This window comes from Metopolophium dirhodum, chromosome 1 (assembly GCF_019925205.1).
Source record: "Metopolophium dirhodum isolate CAU chromosome 1, ASM1992520v1, whole genome shotgun sequence".
NCBI lineage: Eukaryota > Metazoa > Arthropoda > Insecta > Hemiptera > Aphididae > Metopolophium > Metopolophium dirhodum.
In genome coordinates, this window is record NC_083560.1 from 77,571,822 (window position 1) to 77,591,584 (window position 19,763).

A 19,763-nucleotide genomic window follows, 5' to 3' on the forward strand; every position below is an offset into this window, starting at 1 on the left:
GTCCAAAATATACTTATATCTATATAAAATTATATCACAATTTTTAGAGATGTTTGTTTATTTTATAATTAGCTTTTTTTCACAGAGTTGGGCGGAGTGTTTTTGTTGGGATAGCAATATAACGTAAATGTTTGTTTTCTGCCGTCTTATTCGGGAATAAGAATATCATGAAAATTAGTTTGAAACAGTGGGCATGTTTGGGGATAAGAGTATTCTGCCGTTGAATGATATTAATAATAGTTTTATTCGACATTATAAACAAAACAGCAAAAAGTCAGAAAACTGGTGGATAGAAGGGAGCTGAAAGGAGTATTTGGAGTATTGACAGCTACATGTAAACTGTAGAAATTAACTGAAAGGTGATTAAAATATTTATTATATTATAATGCATAGGTAACAAAATTTAAGTTCCAAAGAAGTTTGCCTCCATACCTTTACATAGCATTGTTAAGTCAATAAAGTAGTAAGTATAATTTGATAAAAATAAATAGTAAAAAAACAAAACATTTCTTAATCTTAAATTGTTTTGTCAGATAATAAAAAATCTTTACACTGCTATAAACATATATTTATATATAAAATAATTTAGGTACACGTTATATTATGATCATGATTTGTTAGTTGTTAATAGTTGTTGTACACTCATACATTGTAATTAAAAAAAAGAAAAAAATAATAATAATAAAGATTATAATAATATTATTATATTCCTGAACAGATAGTGGTCTCACCACAACTGGCACTTATTGGCCGGGTTCATTTTGGAGCCTAGAGGACACTTGAAGTCGTCGCTGAAGTCTTTAATGTTGGAAAATGAGCCGATTACCCGGAAACGGGAGGGCGAATGCCCGTCGTATTTTCTAATAACATTTATATATGTCATACTATCCTTGGAGCACGACAAATGGGCGTTGCTCAACCAAAACATCTGCAGAGGCGTGTACTCTTGGAGCCCGGGCAGTCGTGGTTCGACGCCATGTTCTTTGACCCACTCTCTGTACGCGTTATACGCCAACTTCAAACCTCCCCTGTCTGCTATATTTTCGCCCAGCGTCAGAGTGCCGTTCACCTACGGAAAATAAGTCGTTAGGTTAGGTCGTTGTCTTAGGCTGGGATTGTTTAAATGAGGAAAGAACGTGATGGGGAGAAGTGGTATTGCGCAAAAAGTGTAGATAAACGAAACGTATTAATACATTTTTTTAAAAATAAATTTTATCAATGTTTTTTTTGAAACAACAGTTACACGTCAACGACGATCTGATAAAGAAGTGTATTTTGAGCGGTGACTATTCGATAAGATCCACGTGTTTGTACGGGGACGTTTTTAACTCATATATTATTGAAAGGGATTATTGAGAGATATCAAACACAATAAAACAAATGTTGAAATGTTCATTTATATAGATTGAGTATAAACGTTTAACTGCAAATGTATTCTATCAATAAGACAATTTGTGATTCTGATATTAGATCAAAATTTCGTATGATACATACATATTTTATAATATTATACCTATACTTGTATTGTATGATAAAATATTATGTATCTACTAAAACATTATCAGGATTGTTTTTTTTTTTGTATTATTATACACTTGTATAATACTTGTAATATGGAATATATAAATTTACTACTGTTTGGTGCAGGATGCAGATTGCAGATGCGGCTGGTATATTTTTTTACTTGAGGGGAATTTTTAACAGTTCCATTCGAACATAATATAAATACATATTTGAATTACTTTTTACAACTCATAATAAAAATCCATAGGTATAATATGTGCAATTAGATTTTTTAGTAGTGAAATGAGTGAACCACCTTTAGAACTATATCTAGATATAAGAAATTGGGGGAAAATTACATTTTCAATAACATAATATGATATAATTTAACCTTAAATTTAAACCATGATAAAACGTAGACTTAAGAAATGTATTTTATTACACACACCTTAAGACCTTCATTAATGGTATAATTTCCATACTGTCTGATGAAACACTGTTCCTTTTCCAAAAAGCGTTTATTCGTCTCCTCCGCCCACCAATTTGCCAAGTTGCCATGCAGATCAAACTTTCTGCCTGAGTTATCAAAACCATGAGTGATCTCGTGACCAATTATAGAACCAATGGAACTGTAAATCATGTATCGAGGAAGATCGTTGGAGAAGGACAACCCTTTCAATAAAGCAGCGGTAAACACTAGAAAATTAAAATCATTTTTATTTTATAGTATAGCAAATACGGTTGTAATCATGCCTATGTTTATGTACTTATATTATATTATATTATTTTATATAGGTATAGTGTTCAAATTTATAAATTATAAATTTACGAAAAACTCTTTTAAAATTTTTTCTTTAAAGTATATATAACTTAACTTTTTAAAAAGTTTAATAATATACATTAAGTATTGAGTTTAGTGGAGAAAAAAGTAATTGAACTTTTTAGCGTTCCCTTTTATATTTTTGATTTACTCTGCTCCAAAATTTACTTCACCCAAAATATTGTTGATAGACCACGAAAATAACTTACTGTTCGATGATTTCTATATTTTGTTGATTTTTTAAAAAAAATATAAATTGCTAATTTGTATGCCTGATTTTTGTTTAAAATATGGATTCTAATTTTCAACAATTACACAACACGATTGGCCACTCAATAATTAATAACTAGGATACGTTTAGTATAAAATACTATATGTTATTCCAATATTACTCACGGATGCTGTTTTCCTCAGGAATATAGAACGCATTTGGCTCTGCTACCAGACCACTGTTCCGAACCCAATCCGATTTATTAACAGGTTTCCTTAATTTCGAAAACTCATAGTCAGTGCTAAATTTAGTCAAATTCAATACTGATGTATAAAAGTCTTGGTCGTTGACTTCCAACTAAGAAAAAAAATACATAATTAGTAAGTAGTACCTAACCAAATACTCATAAATCATAATAAAAACCATTTTAATATGTTTTTATCACGTATTGTATTCTAATCTCCTATTATGCGCTATAGTTTTGACTTCTGCAATTAATTACATTTTCATAATACGAATTTAGCTTTCCGTTGTCCAATAATTCATTGGGGTATGCAATATCATTCTCTAATATCAACTTTGCTTTGTCCATCGCGTTTTTCCTAAACGAAAAAAAAAATAATAATGTCAACATTTTTTTATGTCTACTCTCTGTATCTATTTATATTTAGTACTAGATCAACCGAAGTTTAAACTTTACCTTGTTTCATCGTCCATCCACTCATTTGATAATAGCATTTTGTATAATTCCTTTTTTATAACCTTCACCATTTCTAAAGCATTATTTTTAGTGTTTTCATTGGAAAACCGTCGAACGTACATCGATCCAATGGCAATCTTAAATAATTCAAAACTGATATCCGCGCATTCTTTCCATCGAGGGACTTCTTTAATTGAGAAGATGCGTTTTTTATACGTACTCTTTGTTTGTCTCAGTTCTTTAGTCAGGTATTTTACGGCATCATTAACAGATCTCCACATCATGTAATTTGCTTGGACCCTGAAGGCAAAATCAAATTAAGTTCTACTGCGTTTTTAGTGAATTCTACATAAACCATTTCAATAAAAATTTTAGTTGAATTTTGACAAATTTTATAATACGTAATTACGAAAAATTATATATTGGAAAATACATTTGTATTATGTTGACGTAGATAATTGGCTATTACTGCTTTTATTATAAAATCAAATGAGGGTAATATTTTGAATTAAATGATACAAATTTGCTTTTTAATCTATTACAGTTTTGTATTTGTTTTATAACATTTGCATTTAATATTTACCTTTTGGGCGTTTTGCTGAGTAGTGCTCCAAGACCCGAAAAGTATTTCGGCGAAGACACAATTATAATGTCATCTTGACGTATGAATTGTTTCAACAGTTTGTTAAGAAACTCTTGCCATGGTATGCTCGGAAACTTTTGTTGTAGATCGGTGATATTCATCGGATTGTACATTTTGAATAAGTCATTTGTTTCTTCCAGTGGCATCGATATCTTGGCCAATTCTACCTCAAATTCTAATGACTCCTTCAGCTCCTCGGTGGCCCTCTGCCGGTCAGCTCCAAACAGCACTGCGATGTCCACCATGTACTTGTAGTACTCGTCCACAACTAAATAGTTTGTGCCCTTGACCAGGTACTGGTGAGAGAGTTCAAAGGACGCTTGTTCCAGCTGAAATGTTTGTCGGGTGCAACAACACCCGCTAAACGTATTATTTATAGTAAATAGTAAACTTTCCTGATTATATGGTCACCATTATGATGGTGAAATCTCCATATTATGGTAAACTCTATCAGGTCAACGTATATGTTTAACTGGGTAAATTTCCCATAACTTTTGTAGGTGGTGGGTGAGTAGGTGGGTGATTGCTTAAAGCTTAAAGGTCTTGTTGAATTCAATAAATTACTACTAAATATACAATATTGTAAAAATTATATATTCAAACGCTCGTACAAAATTATTGTTACTTAACGCTAAACTGAATTGTTTTTTTATGAGTAGAAAATGTATGCGAAATCTTCTATTGCAATTTTTAATGTTAGGTATGAAAAGAAAGACTTATATGAATTTCTAACTAAATAATTATTTACTACATTTAAATAATTTCTCATTGCGATAAATAACTGAAAATGTTTCAAAATTGTTTGAAAATATTACCATGTATGGATAATGGTCGTTTTAACATTTATTAAAAATTTCAAGTATCTAGGTTCATTCGTTTTTAAGTTACAATAAATTATCAAAAATTGATTGATGAAAATTGATTTATTTACCTATGAAAATACATAATCGTAAAAATTTAAATTTAAACACTCATAAAAAATTAATGTTGTATTTCGGTAAAGTTTATTTTTTTGTTGAAGGTATGTAAATTTGGGGGAAATCTTCATAAACATTTATAATGTTAGCTTTGAAAAGTAAATCATTTATGAATTTCTAACTGAAAAATTGTCGATATTTTGTTAAAATGTTGTCAACATTTTAACTTCAATTGCATATAAAAAAAAGTCGTGCTTATATATTTCTTATTTTTTTGAACTCACATATATGAAACTTATAAGGAATCTTGTATTACATTTTCAAGATCTTTTACTAAGTGAAAAAGTTTTTATCGAGAATAGTTTAAAAATAATAAAAAAATTCTGAAAATTTCTCAAGGGTTATAATAACTAGCCCAAAAAGAGTAAAAATATTATAAAAATATTACAATTTATGTGAAATACAAGAATAAATATTTGGTAAAAATGTCTATGTTCTATGGTTATTCATTTTTGAGATACACCAAAAACATAAAATTGATTTATATATTATATCACTTTTCTTTCACTTTTGTTTTGTTTTTCTCGACGCTTTCTAAAACCACTTGGAATTTTCAATTTTTACCTCAAAAGTACCACTAAGGTTACTTTTCTATCAGAAAATATGCAGATCTCAAAAATCGAAGCATGCTTTCTATCCAAAATGTTGCTGACAGACAGAAAAAAAAGCACACATCATTGTAAAACCAATACGTCTAAAATCTGTAACCAGTTGCAACCAAAATTAATTAATAGGTGTACAATAATTCTACAAATTATTATAGTAAAATATAATTACGTAACCAATGGCAACCCTATAAATAATAAATAATATATGCGTTTCTTTTTTGTGTACCAATATATTTATTAATAAGTGAAAAAGTGAGTTTCCCTTCAGGTACATATTATAGTGGTTGAAAAACTCCCTCCATGTCTCAAGGACTCTTTTTATTGAATCCGGTCCAGTAATTGTTGAGTCCCTAGCTAATTAACACATAAGTAGACGGAAATACAGATAAACATTAATTTGATTACAGATAGAACCTTATTTAGATATGAATCATTTGTAGGTTTAAATAATATAATTATACACAAGTTAGGTAAGCTCAGTCGTCGTGCTTGCTAAATGCCTGGTTTCTAAAAATATTCTAGTACAACGCAATAAACTATAATTCCATATTATACTATTTTAAACAAATTTGGTAACCTTTATAATAATTATATAGGTATTTTGATGCCAATTTTTTTAGTACTGGATGTAGTATTAATCAATAATGAATATTTAATCATATTTCGACATTTTTAGATTCTGTGCGGACTGCGAAATGATGAATGTATTGGTTTTACGATGTGTTTTTAATTTTGTCTGTGTCATCACCTTTTGGGACAGTAAACATCCTTCGATTTTCTTCAACAGTATATTTTATGATATGAAAATGAATATAGTTGTTACTTTGGCCGGTCAAAAGTAAAATTTTCCCAATAGTTTTCAAAAGCGTCAGGGAAAACAAACAATTAAGGAATAACTAGGTTTTTTACGCAGTTTTTAAAAAAATCAATTTTGTTTTATTGTAACTATAGACACATGAAATTTCCACTGAATTTTAATATCACCAATTACTCTTTCACCATAGAGTTTTCGAAATATTGCGACTTTTTATTGAGCTATTTATAACTAGCTAATATTAGAAATTTGAATTGAAGATTTCCCACTAAGTTCATCTTTTTTAGCGTTAAATTAACGAATTCCAATTGATCAATTTATAATATGTGGTTCTAGTTTAAAAACTAATATTTGTGACACATCGTCTTCATTCAAAATCTTATTCGTATGCAATGATTTATCATTGAATTCAAATCTAACACATCCATTAGAATGACATACTCGATAAATACTTTACAGCATAATGGTACCCACTTGTCCACCTATTTAGTATTGGATATAGGAATAATCCGTAATGAATAAGTTACTCATGTTTTGAAATTGTTTAATACTTGCTAGTATGCATATACTTTGAATTGAAACGTTATAAAAACAATTTTTAGTACTGGAATAAATTATCACCTAAATATGAACAATCATAACTATTTAGGTTTAGGTACTCGGATGGATGGATACAATGGAGATATAATAGTATATAACTACATAAGTAAGTTGATCTTAATTTATGTTTGGAAAACTAAAACTATGCTGAACCTTTTAAATTATCAAGTGTAGTAACTAGTAAGTTACAAAAACATATTGGTATGCAATATTACAAGTGAATATACATAAATAAATAATAATTAATTATACATTCTGCAGCATTCATGAATTAAATTTTCTAATTATTCAATTCATACAAAAAGAGAAAAATATCATAGTTAACAACATTTGTTGAAAATTGTATCGCCTGTATTTTTGTATAGAAACTATTATTAATGATAATTGAGAATAACAATTTATTTGGTCATCAGGAAACCATAACCAACAATTCTGCCAAGTTTCAAAACTTTTCAATTCATTTCATTGAGTACTATAGTGCAACTATACTACTCATTGTGAAATAAATTACTTTAGGTACTTGAAATATAAATATTTTACAAATTATACGTAGTTATATAAGCACATTGTTGATCGTCTTCGCCCAAAGTTGTTTTCCATATACAATGATTTATCATTTAATTCAAATTTAGCACATGCATTAGGGTGACTCACTCGAATCTTACTACATAACATCAGAGCAGTTAACTATTCCACCTATTTTTAATATTATTTACCATACATTTTATGTATGTATTTATACTAAAATATAGACATATTATGAATATATTATTATATTTTAAATTATGTTTAATGTCATAGAAATGTATACGTTTTTAATATAATTTATCTTTACTTCAAGCTAATTTAAATTTAATTATAATGGGTATAATATGAAGGTATATGGACAATAAGTACCATAATAATATATGCAATATATTTACCTACCTGTTTTTACTATTTTACTAATTTCAAATTAATTGTTTATCCACGTATTAATGCGTATATTGTGAAGAGGAAAGAGTTAGTAAAATATGCAAATTATATGCTCTCTAATAACAAAATATACCTTAACCCTTGAACATGGATCGATATTTAATGTATAATTAGGTCTATAAAATCAGATTGATTTGAATCGCTCATATTTTAAACTTTCACAGTCATGCCCATGGGACTCGTGCATACAAATTACACACAGTGTGAATACAAAAATGTTTATAATTGAGGACTCTGCACATAACGACAACAGATAATTGTTTTCGTCTGATGTTGAATATAATGATATTGTATAATTAAAGAATAGCTTACGTTAATAGCTGCTTTCGTATGGTTTTTTAAATCTGGTGTGATTTTTAATTTTATTAAGAAATCCATGTTCCGGCCTATTTCTTTAAAACCGTTCAGGCTGTCCATCCAATTGAAATTCGATTCGTTCCAATTCTCAGCTTCCAGCAATGGCCATCCGCCGAGGCTCTTCAACATTTCCTTCATTGGTCTCAAGCCTATCTTTTCAATTTTCTCTATTAACATACAATTTATAGCAAATTATTTGATACATCTGTGTTTCCAAATCACGTGATAAAATCATGATCTAGATCGAATTTTGTGAGTGGTATTTTTGAGACAGAACTAATTTGCGTGAAATACGAATAACATATTTAATATTCAGTAAAAATGATCATCGAATGTGTTAATACTTAAAATTTAAATTAAAAAAAATAGGTAATATATCTACATTTTACATATATCTTGTGTTATAATGTGTTTGATAAATAAAACAGTTCAAAAGTTGTAAAAATCAAAACAAAATTTAATCGTCTACCTCTAATCAACTCACATTCATAATCCAAATTATAGTTTATTATTGAATTTTCGAGCAATATATTATATAATATTCTATTAAACATAACAATATGTGTTGGTCATTTGTTCTATTCCGACTACGGCAGAGGTAAGACGTGTGTTCTTCCTCCGTACCTAAATCATAGTTTATCAGTACCGGTATAATATCTTTTGTTTAAATATATAATAATACTAGCTGATCCCGTGCACTTTGTTGTCCGTTAAATGTATCAACTCTATATGACTCAAACTTTGTTCAATTCGTTATTTAATATTCGGTGTATGGTGTTTAAAATATATCTTAATTTTTCCGTTGCCCGAAATAAAAATTCTGGTTCGCAGCAGTACATTATTAGGTAGGCAATCTACCTGCGGTAGACCGCGGACACCGTGCTGTTTGTACTTAAGTGTATGATTTTAAGTTCGGCCAAATTACACACATTGTAAAACTGTCATCAAGATCGGTCCAGTAGTTTCGGAGTTTATTCCGGACAAAGACGTGACACGGGATTTTTATATTATTATATAAGATATCTAAGTTGTTACGAAAGTCTCCGTCTTAATACGCGAACTACTATTTTATCTTATTTTATCGCCCATTGATTGATATATTATCTAATTTTTATAGTTGCCGATAGTAATTAAGCTTAGGTATCTATAATGTCGTTCAAGTGTATAAAATGGTGTGCAGCATTAATGATAAGGGACTCTCTGGAATGTTCGGTCTGTAAAAATATGGCACATTACTATTTTATAGGCTATAAAGAAGTAAATTTTAATAAAATGTCGAATACCACTAAAACAAGATTTACTTGTTCAAGTTGCTCAAAAACTCACCAAAAATCTCCAAAATTAAAACCTAATAATGAACTCGTGTTGCAACATACTAATACTGTAGAGAAAAATATCGAAGAACTCATCATATCAGTTTCGTTTTTGAGCTCGCAGTAGGACAATTTTACTAAATTTACTAAATCTTCCTATACAAACTAATACTATTCTAATTAAAGAAACATTACATAAACATTTAATACCTGTATCAGATCATGAACATAACACTAGATATAAGAGAAATATTAATATACGCTTACTTCAGTGCCAAACATTTTTAGACAAAAAAGTGTCTTGTATACTGGTCTTGATTTATGTCGTTGGTTAAATATTAATATTAATCAGTTTGATAATTTAAAGTCATTCAAAACTCATCCTAAGTATATGGATTTTTAAAAGATAATAGAATTATAATAAGGCTGAAATGTAAAATTGTACTTAAGTAACAGATTGTTTTTTACATTTTTTTCGTATTCTTAAGGTGATGAGAACTCGCTCCTTCAACTCAAGCTTTGCTTTTAGGGGTGCTGCAATATGTAACCAATGGTATTTTATGTAATTTTTTTTTTTGTACTATTTATGTTGTTGCTGAAATAAAGTTCATTATTATTATTATTATTATTATTATTTGTTCAAACTTTAATTCACGCAACTCGAACATGTCACGAAAATATAAAATATATTATAATATGATTGTATAATTTTGCTAATCTAATAAATTTGTAAGACCATTATACCTAGGTCCATGCACGATTTAAACAGTAATTTCATCATCTTGAACGGTCTTAGTTCATCTGGTTGAATGGGTTCGTTGACGATCATTCGCCTCTGATTTATAGTTACATCATTAATCACTGACATTATGCTTCGTGACATTTCGCCATCATTGAGAACTGTGTTTTTTATAAAATTACCACACGCAAACTGATAGAAATCATCACATGGATCTACTGATTGATCCAGGTTGTTGATTAAGGAAGCCGCTGGAATATTATTCAGTTTTAATATCATATAAAGCATACTGACATATATATGTATCAATCGTACAATGTAAACGTTTTATTAAATTTATTATAAATCAGAAATTAATCTAGTCGTATATCAAATGAATGACCCTTACCAGTTTTCACACAACCGGTTGACAAGCAAAAAAGGTCATCTTTTTTGTATTCACTATTCTGGAGCAGCCTCCATGAATTGACAACCAAACCATTATTTTCATGTGATATCGACGGAAGATTCTCTGTGAAAATTACGGAATGGGTCGTACATTATAATTGTATAACCTAGGTAGTTTAATTGTCATTCTACCTAATTTATATGTAGCATAATACTATGCTGGAGGTTAATCGAAGTTGTAATTTTTATAAAGTCCATTTGTTGGATTAATAAAAATAATTAAAAATAAATAAATAAATAATATTATAATCTTAGATATATCATATATGTGAATGCAACGTGAAGTATTTAATTATACATTTTTACTGGATAGTCAACTCGACGCGTTGTAAATCAGTTAACAAATAATCGAAGTCTGATCATATTTATAGAATATTATAAAATAATAACATGATAAAATTGCAGCGATTAAAGTTTGGTACCATTAAATAAATTGTTGTTTTTTTAAAATATAAACTATAATTACTAATTGCGATAAACATGCTCACTATTAAGAAAGGTATATTATTATAACGTCCAACCGGCTCTTATTTCGATATTATTAATATTAATAAATAAGTTTAAAAAGTATAAACACAATACGACTACATATTTTCACATAACCAATGAAAACATTTCTGTATTATAATTTATATTATATTATACATTAAGGAGAACTGAAATGTGTAGTTGGATGGTGATCCTACATTTCATGTTTACAATAAATACTCCACCAAATCAAGACATTTTTAGTTTCAAACTCGTATCCCTCTTCCTGCAGTATGTACAAGACGAGAACAAACAATATGGTCAAGTAGAAAAATCGGTCACGCAACATCACCCACGATAAATTAATGAAAAAAGAACGAAGACGTTTGTTTGAATTCTATAACTCATCTTTAATATTTATAAAACACCTCCTCCTTGAATGCCCATACTTAGCCGAAGAGAGAAAAATCTTTCAACAGCCGACGAATCTTGGAAATATTTTATCAATAAAAATCTTTAATTTATTAATGTAAATACTTTAAAAAAACTAATCTGTAAAACCGAATTTAAATATTTTACATAGGTATGAGGTATCTACTATTATAACTAATACTATTCTAAATTCTTATTACCAAATTGCATGTCTAATGTACGGTTATTATGAAAAATGTACATATTATTTTAGTGAAATAAAATGTACACTGTTTTGGCTAATGACTTAATTTTTGAAGCCGATATAAATATTTAAAAATAAGAATAATAATAATTACTTAATAATAAAATTGATTTTATTTAATCGAAATGCATTTTTTCCAATCATAATAAGTTTAATGTATACTATGTTTGATACTAATTTTAGAAGTTTTATACTAATGTTTAATGTTTACTAACATGCCTTGAAGCATGAGAGATATCCTTAACTGAGGCAATTTGTATTCTAAATATAAAACAATGCAAAAATGTATATTTTAAATAATACAAATACAAGTATACAAGGTAAAGCAATAAATAAAAATTAGAAACCGTTTTAGAAAAAAATTGTGGTTATACTTCAATGGAAACAATTTATTACAAACATTTTAGAAGGCAAGGATACTTCTCGAACAAATATAAGAAGAATTAACTCTAAATGATATTTGCCGCATGAAATTTGCTCCTATTACATCCGTGGACGTCGAAAGGAGCTTTTCTACGCATAAAAATATTCTTTCGGATAATAGAAGATCTTTGGTGTATGAACATACTATAAATATATTATTGTTCAACGCAATGGTCAAAATTTAGTATGTATTTAGAATGAATAATATTGCACCAAAAGGCCAAAAAAAATTCACGTGTCAACATCATCAAGTCAATTTTTCAAATTTCAGTTTTTTTAAATAAAATAATAAGAATATCTTATATTTTATAAATTCAAAATTAAAATACTAAATTGTATAAAAAAAAATATAAGGCATTTTTAAGGGCATTTATGGCTATTTTGTAGAGCATATTTGTATGGATTTAAGGTGTTGTATTCTAGCTTAGACAATCATACAATTGTAAATTATAATATACAGGATGTAACAAAAACAACTGACCAAAAAAAAAAAAATTTATGCTACTTGAACGTATTACGAAAATTGATATAATTATATGATTAGTAAATAGTTTAAGTAATATACACATGTTACCAAATTTCCAAAAATAATATTTTTAAAAAAGTTATTGCGTTCCAAATTAATTCTAATATTAATTATGCTATTTAAAAAAATTCTTATAAATAAACTTAGATAAATGTTTTTACCATCCAAATCGTTCTTATAGTCGGATACACAAATCGGCTATTTTGAATTTATTCAAAAAAGGTGGATAAGTGGATGTCACTCTGCTGTACAGTAGGTTACGAGTGAGTCACTGTAATGAATGGTGTTAAATTTGAATTCAATGATATAATATCATTGTATAAGAAAAACGATTCTGAGCGAAAACGGTCAGTCAGCCTATGATAGGAGCCTATAAAATAAGTATATTTGATGATATTATTATGAATAAAGTAATTTATATATAACCTATTTACGTGGAGCCTTGTTTTAAATTTTCAATCCTTAGCCATAAAAGTTAAACATTTTATACATTTTTAACTACAAAATAATTAATAAATTATAAATTTGATAAATGTTGTCAAAATTTGAACTTTAAATGTTTATAAAAAAAAATTGTGCTTATGTATTTTTAATATTTATCAACTGCTATTAGAACGACTGAATATCAGGACCCTTATATTAAATTTCCACGCTTTTTTACCCAACAATTAAATGTCCGTAAACAGCTCAAAAAGAGTCAAAATATTTTCAAAATTTCATGGTGTATAGAAAATGCTAATATAAACATTCAGTGAAATTTTCAAGTATCTACAGTGATTTGTTTTTTAATTACAATAAAATAAGAAAACTGTTACATGTGAAATCAAGTGAATATCAAATGTTGTAAAAATATAAATTTCAGACGCTCATAAAAATTTAATTTAAGTTTCTTGTAGACATTTTTTTTTGATAAAGGTAGACAAACTTATGAGTAATCTTATATTACATATTCAAATCTTTTTTTTATGAATTCTCAACTCAAAATAATTTGCTAATTTTCGTGATTTTTCCGTATTTTGTCAAAATTTGAACTTTAAATGCTTATAAATAAAAACTGTGACTAAGGATTTTTAATTTTTTTCATCTGCCTTTGAAACAATAACCTAGGAGCCTTCTATTAAATTTTCAAGCTTTTTTACTCAACAGGTAAAATTTTATTGATATTTATAGAAAAAAAAACTAAAAAAAAAGGAAATTGACAATGTCCGTCAACAGCTCAAAATAAGTCAAAATATTTGGAACACGTTATGGTGTATAGAAAATGCTAATATAAACATTCAGTCAAAATTTCATGTCCCTACGGTCATTTGTTTTAGAGTTACACCAAAAACCAAAATCGATTTTCTTGAATCAAATTTTGTGTAAAAACTCCCGTTTTTCGTTAATTTTTCTTTTGTTTTTCACGTCGCTTTTGAAAACTTCTGGGAATTTACTTTTGACCCCCCAAATATCAACTAGATTCCCTTTCCTATCAGAAAAGTTACTGTTGAAGAAAATCCAAGCACTTTTACTGTCCAAAAAGGTGATGACAGACATAAAAATAAAATAAAAAAAGGAGGGTAAGTGGATGTCGCTCTGCTGTACAGTAGGTTACAAGTAGATCACTGTAATGGATGGTGTTAAATTTGAATTCAATGATATAATATCATTGTATGAGAAAAACGATTCTGAGCGAAAACCGTTCAGTCAGTCTATGATATTACCAAGTATATTTCATGATATTATTGTGAATAAAGTAATTTATATATAGCCTATTTACGTGGAGCCTTGTGTTCAATTTACAATCTTTAGCTATAAAAGTTGAACATTTTATAAATTTTTAACTACAAAATAATTATTAAATTATAAATTTGATAAATGTTGTCAAAATTCGTTCTTTAAATGCTTATAAAAAAAAATTTTGCCTATGTATTTTTAATATTTTTCAACTGGTATTGTATTAATATATCAGGAGCCTTGTATTACATTTTTGGCCCAACAGATAAAATTTTATTGATATTTATAGAAAAAAAAACTAAAAAAATTGAAAACCGACAATGTCCGTAAACAGCTCAAAAAGGGTCAAATTATTTTCAAAATGTTATCGTGTATAGAAAATGCTAATATAAACATTAAGTGAAATTGTCAAGTATTTATAACCATTCGTTTTTAATGACAACAAAATAAGAAAATCGTTACACGAGAAATCGAGTGAATATCAAATGTTGTAAAAATATGAATTTTAAACGCTCATAAAAATTTAATTTGACTTTATTGTAGAAATTTTTTTTTTGATAAAAGTAAACAAACTTATGGATAATCTTGTATTACATTTTCAAATCTTAGATTTAAAAACAAAAATTTTTATGAATTCTCAACTCAAAATAATTTGCAAATTTTCATGATTTTTCAATATTTTGTCAATTTATGAACTTTGAATGCTTAGAAAAAAAACTATGTCTAAGGATTTTTATTATTTCTCATCTGCCTTTGAAACAATATATTAGGAGCCTTCTATTAAATTTTCAAGCTTTTTAAGCCAACAAATACAATTTTATTGATATCTTTTGAAAAAATACTAAAAAAAAATGGAAAATGAAAATGTTCCTAAACAGTTCAAAATAAATAAAAATATTTTGAAAATGTTATAGTGTATAGAAAATGCAAATATAAACAACCAGTGAAAATTTCAAGTATAGGTAATTTATTTTAAAGTTACACCAAAAACCAAATTCAATTTTGTGTAAAAATTCCCGTTTTTCCTTAATTTTTCTTTTGTTTATCTTGTCGCTTGTGAAAACTATTGGGAAATTTTTACTTTTGACCCCCCAAAGTACCAACTAGATTCACTTTCCTATCAGAAAAGGTACTGTTGAAGAAAATCGAAGCATCTAAAAGGTGTCCTCAGACACAAAAAAAAAAAAAAAAATAAAAAAAAAACACACATCATTGTAAAATCAATACATTCATCGCTTCGCTCAGAATCTAAAATTCAAATCAAATTTAAAATTGTTATTACACATGTAGCACAAGTGGCTATAAATTATATATACACAAAAAAATTTAAAAATATTGATTAGAACAAAAGTTATTCCAAAAGTCAGTTCTTTCTGTTATACTCTGTATATATATATTCATATATATATATATAGTATTAACGTAGGTATAAATATAATTTAGCGAATAAGTTGATTATAATTGTATTGGATCAAAGTAACGATATTTTTGTACCAACAACCGTATTACTATTTACTAAATATGTACTTAATATACAATGTATAATGAACTATAATACTACATAGGTGTACCCCATGGGACATGGGGTATGTTTCCAGACATATTTAAAAAGCATATTATGCACTGTTACACATAACAATATTGCAAATATACCGTGTTCCAGTTATCACGACATTAATCGATTGGTAGGTAAAATCATTACCTAACTGCTATTACCTATCTGTCCTTTACTTATTTATTTGTCGTTACCGAAGGCGATTGATATTATGGCATTACAAATTTTTCGTCTTACTCGCGTTGCAGCTGTGGTTCAAGTAGATCATTGACAGAGCTAGGGCCACGAACGAAGATAGCATTCTGCCGGTGACGATTGCCTGACTCCGTTCCAGGTTTGTCGGGCTTCTGAAATGGAGCAAACACTAATATTATTATTCTGAGGTAATAAAATACGAAAAAGTACGTAGGGATGCGTGTTGTGTGAAATGCATACTAGTATGACTATTGACTATTGTCTGACTATAGTCGTATTCAAGTATAGGTTCAATCTATTCAATAGTGCGTGATTACGATATCCGGTAAATACATCGACTGGATTCAAAAAAGTTTTTCGGGAGAATCTAGAAGGTAGGTACTGAAATAAACATTTTGTGAAATTTTCAAAATGTAATCCTTCTGGCACAAATCATATGTATTTTTGAAATTAATTATAACACCTATTTTTTGCACACGATTTGGCCTGATCAAATTTTTTATTATTTTTAGTTACACAGTTAAATAAATAAAACAATTTAGTATTTAAATATTTTTATTCATGATTTGAAATTCAGAAATTAATTTGTTCTGAAGGGAATAAAAAGTTTGCGTAAGTGTTATACAATTTATTGAGAAAAAATAAAACTATTTACAAAAAAAAGGTAAACAAGCAAATTTAGCATTTTTAAATTGTATTCAAACAATTTTTACAATTTTATTGTAAATTTTATATTTTTATTTCTTAAATTTGAGTGATGACTGATCAATACATTTTTGAATTTAGGATCAGGTATTATTGGTGTAATTGAGTAAAAGCCTCTGCAAAGGTGTCATTTTTAAGGAGTTCTGTTTATGCAATTCTTTCGTTTCTTGCGACCACTGCTGGTCTTTGTGTGTCGTGTGTGTATACGTGTAGTAAATTATTAGAAGTGTATGTATACGAATACAATACTAATCACTAGTAGTAAGTATTTATAAGTTATAATTATGCAACACGTCATGTTTAAATAGGTGCATAGTTACTAGTTGCCTCTCAAAGTTAAAAATGTCGATAATTTTTATACGAATTGCCTTCAGAATAATATGAAATTTTTCGTTTACCTACCTACTTCAAATGACGTTATTTAATATAACAAAATAGAAAAATATCTATACACTCCTGAGAATAATTTTGAGAATTTATTATTTTTATTTCATATTAAATATAATAAATTTACATTATCCAATTTAACTTAGCTTAACGACGTTAAACATTTAAAATAGTAATAGCATAATGAGTACATAATAATGTATAATTATTTTTAAGTGAAAACTTCTCGTGGGACAAGACGCGTGAAAATATCAGCGAAACGGACAAATGTAGCCCTTTAATTTTCATATATCTGTATAGCTACATACATTAGTCAGGCGTGCCCCAGCCGCAAAAGACGGTCATATGAATATTCTGGGTTGTGTATTATAAATTATAATATACTTTGTTCTTAGACCGTTGTCAGACGCCTATCGTATGTTCCAATATACCCGTTTATACTTTAAAGTATAGTAATTACTATAAATTTTATTTTTTATAATAACTATTCCGATAATCCTATATCGTGATTGTTGAGGATTTTTGAAACTATAATATTATATTGTATAGTATTGGCCTAATGTCGTTTTCAATTATGTATAATGTAAATTATATTATACTATGTACTGTTTAATTTCTCTGTCTACAAAGTTTGAGGCTTTTCCTCGTATTACCATAAATTATTGCATTTTTATATTCAATGACCGTAATAATATATTTGGATTTTCGTACCATATGTTTTATTACTATTATTCCTTTATTGACCCTCTTGTACTATGCAGTAGTAGTACTACACAAAATCTAGAGTCAGGTTGAATTTAAATTTTAAATCCATGTCATTCACTCAATGCGTTCCTTAATTTGTTGCACTTACTTGATAAATAATATCACTATACCATCGGTCAACTGCATAAAAACCAGGGTATACTTTTATCTTCAGCCCTAAGTTACCATTCTTACATTCTATCAATAAGTTTCAATGCATATTATAAGAGTTCATAAAGCGTATCTTATGAGTTGATACCGTCGAAAAGTTTTACACTATTCCTGGAGAATCTCTATGACAGTGATCAAAATAAGAAATAACTTTATTTATAAATATAATAAAATGTGAAACGAAAAATTGAGGTTTAGTTACCTATAAATTATTATGTACACAGTACCTACCTATACTGTTTATATAACTAATTAGTTATAAGTAATAAATAGTAAAATAAAATAATAGTCCAATTGCATATTCCCAGAATATAATAATATATCTATGAATTTAACCATTAATGAGAAATTAAACACGTTTTTATAGACTAATAAATATAATTATATTAGATAATACTATTAGGTAAAATTATCATCATATTTTTCTAATAAAAAATATTAAGTTTTAGTTTTAATTTATCTTATATTTGTCTATATTAACTTATTTTAAGAAGCTAAAAAAATGAATTTACTTGCCAAGCCTTGATATAGTATATACGTTGTTCGACGAATGGCGTGGCGTGAATGACGGCCCGAGAGACTGCACGGCCTCTGGTTCACACCTAAAATGTTGAAAGTAAATGACACTCAATAGAAAAATATAGCTCAATATATACTACAGAAGTTGTAGTTACCAGAAACGAATTTCTACAAATCACTTTTCAGTAACCGATATCGTTATTGAATTTCAGACGTGTAAAAATATAACCAATTACTGATTAGGTAATCGAATAATTATTAATAAAAAATATGATTAGGCTTACATTATACCATAAAAGCGAGCATTAATATGCAAAATTAATGCATTTCCATGAAATATTTTATTGATATTCGATTGGTAATATTAATAAAGTCACGTCAAACACGTAGGTTAAAAACTGTTAAATGACACTGTAGAATAATATAGCTTACATAGTTATATATACTATAGAAGATGTAGTTACCAGAAACAAATTTCCACAAATCACTTAACAATTGTAGACGATATCGTTATTTGAATTCAGGCGTGTAACAATTTAACCTATTATTGATAAAGTTAATATAACATAAAGTTAATAAGGTAATTTAAAAATAAAATTAAAAAAAGCGGGTAAGTGGATGTTGCTTTACTGTACAGTAGGTTACAAGTGGGTCAATGTTTAATGGATTGTATTAAACTTAAATTCAATGATAGAATATCATTGTATAAAAAAAATGATTCTGAGTGGAGATGGTTTATCAGTCTGGATCTTTTAAATTTTTATTATTTATTATAGCCTTTAAGTTAAATTAATATTATAATGTTATAATTTTTTATTCGTTGCTACGTTGATAAAAAAAGCGTTAGAAATTAAAACCCCATTTTAAGCGGTTTTTCTTAATTTATTAGTAGTTTTTCTCGTAACATTAAATAACTATTGAGAAAATCGAAAAATGACGTTTTTAAAGTAGCATCTTGATCCAATTTGCTA

At 27.7% G+C, this 19,763-nt stretch overlaps 1 protein-coding gene across 1 annotated transcript; it reads right to left on the bottom strand.

The window, feature by feature from the left end:
• Positions 1–727: 727 nt before the first annotated feature.
• On the bottom strand, positions 728–16,405 carry LOC132937065 (neprilysin-2-like). Its single transcript, XM_061003894.1, has 10 exons — positions 16,309–16,405; positions 10,649–10,771; positions 10,266–10,511; positions 8,164–8,375; positions 3,818–4,206; positions 3,235–3,534; positions 3,037–3,136; positions 2,720–2,891; positions 1,952–2,199; positions 728–1,069 (listed from the first exon to the last, which is right to left on the bottom strand). The coding sequence occupies exons 1-10, from the start codon at positions 16,370–16,372 to the stop codon at positions 728–730; spliced, it is 2,196 nt and encodes a 731-aa protein (XP_060859877.1). The 5' UTR covers positions 16,373–16,405.
• Between the last annotated feature and the right edge of the window lie 3,358 nt (positions 16,406–19,763).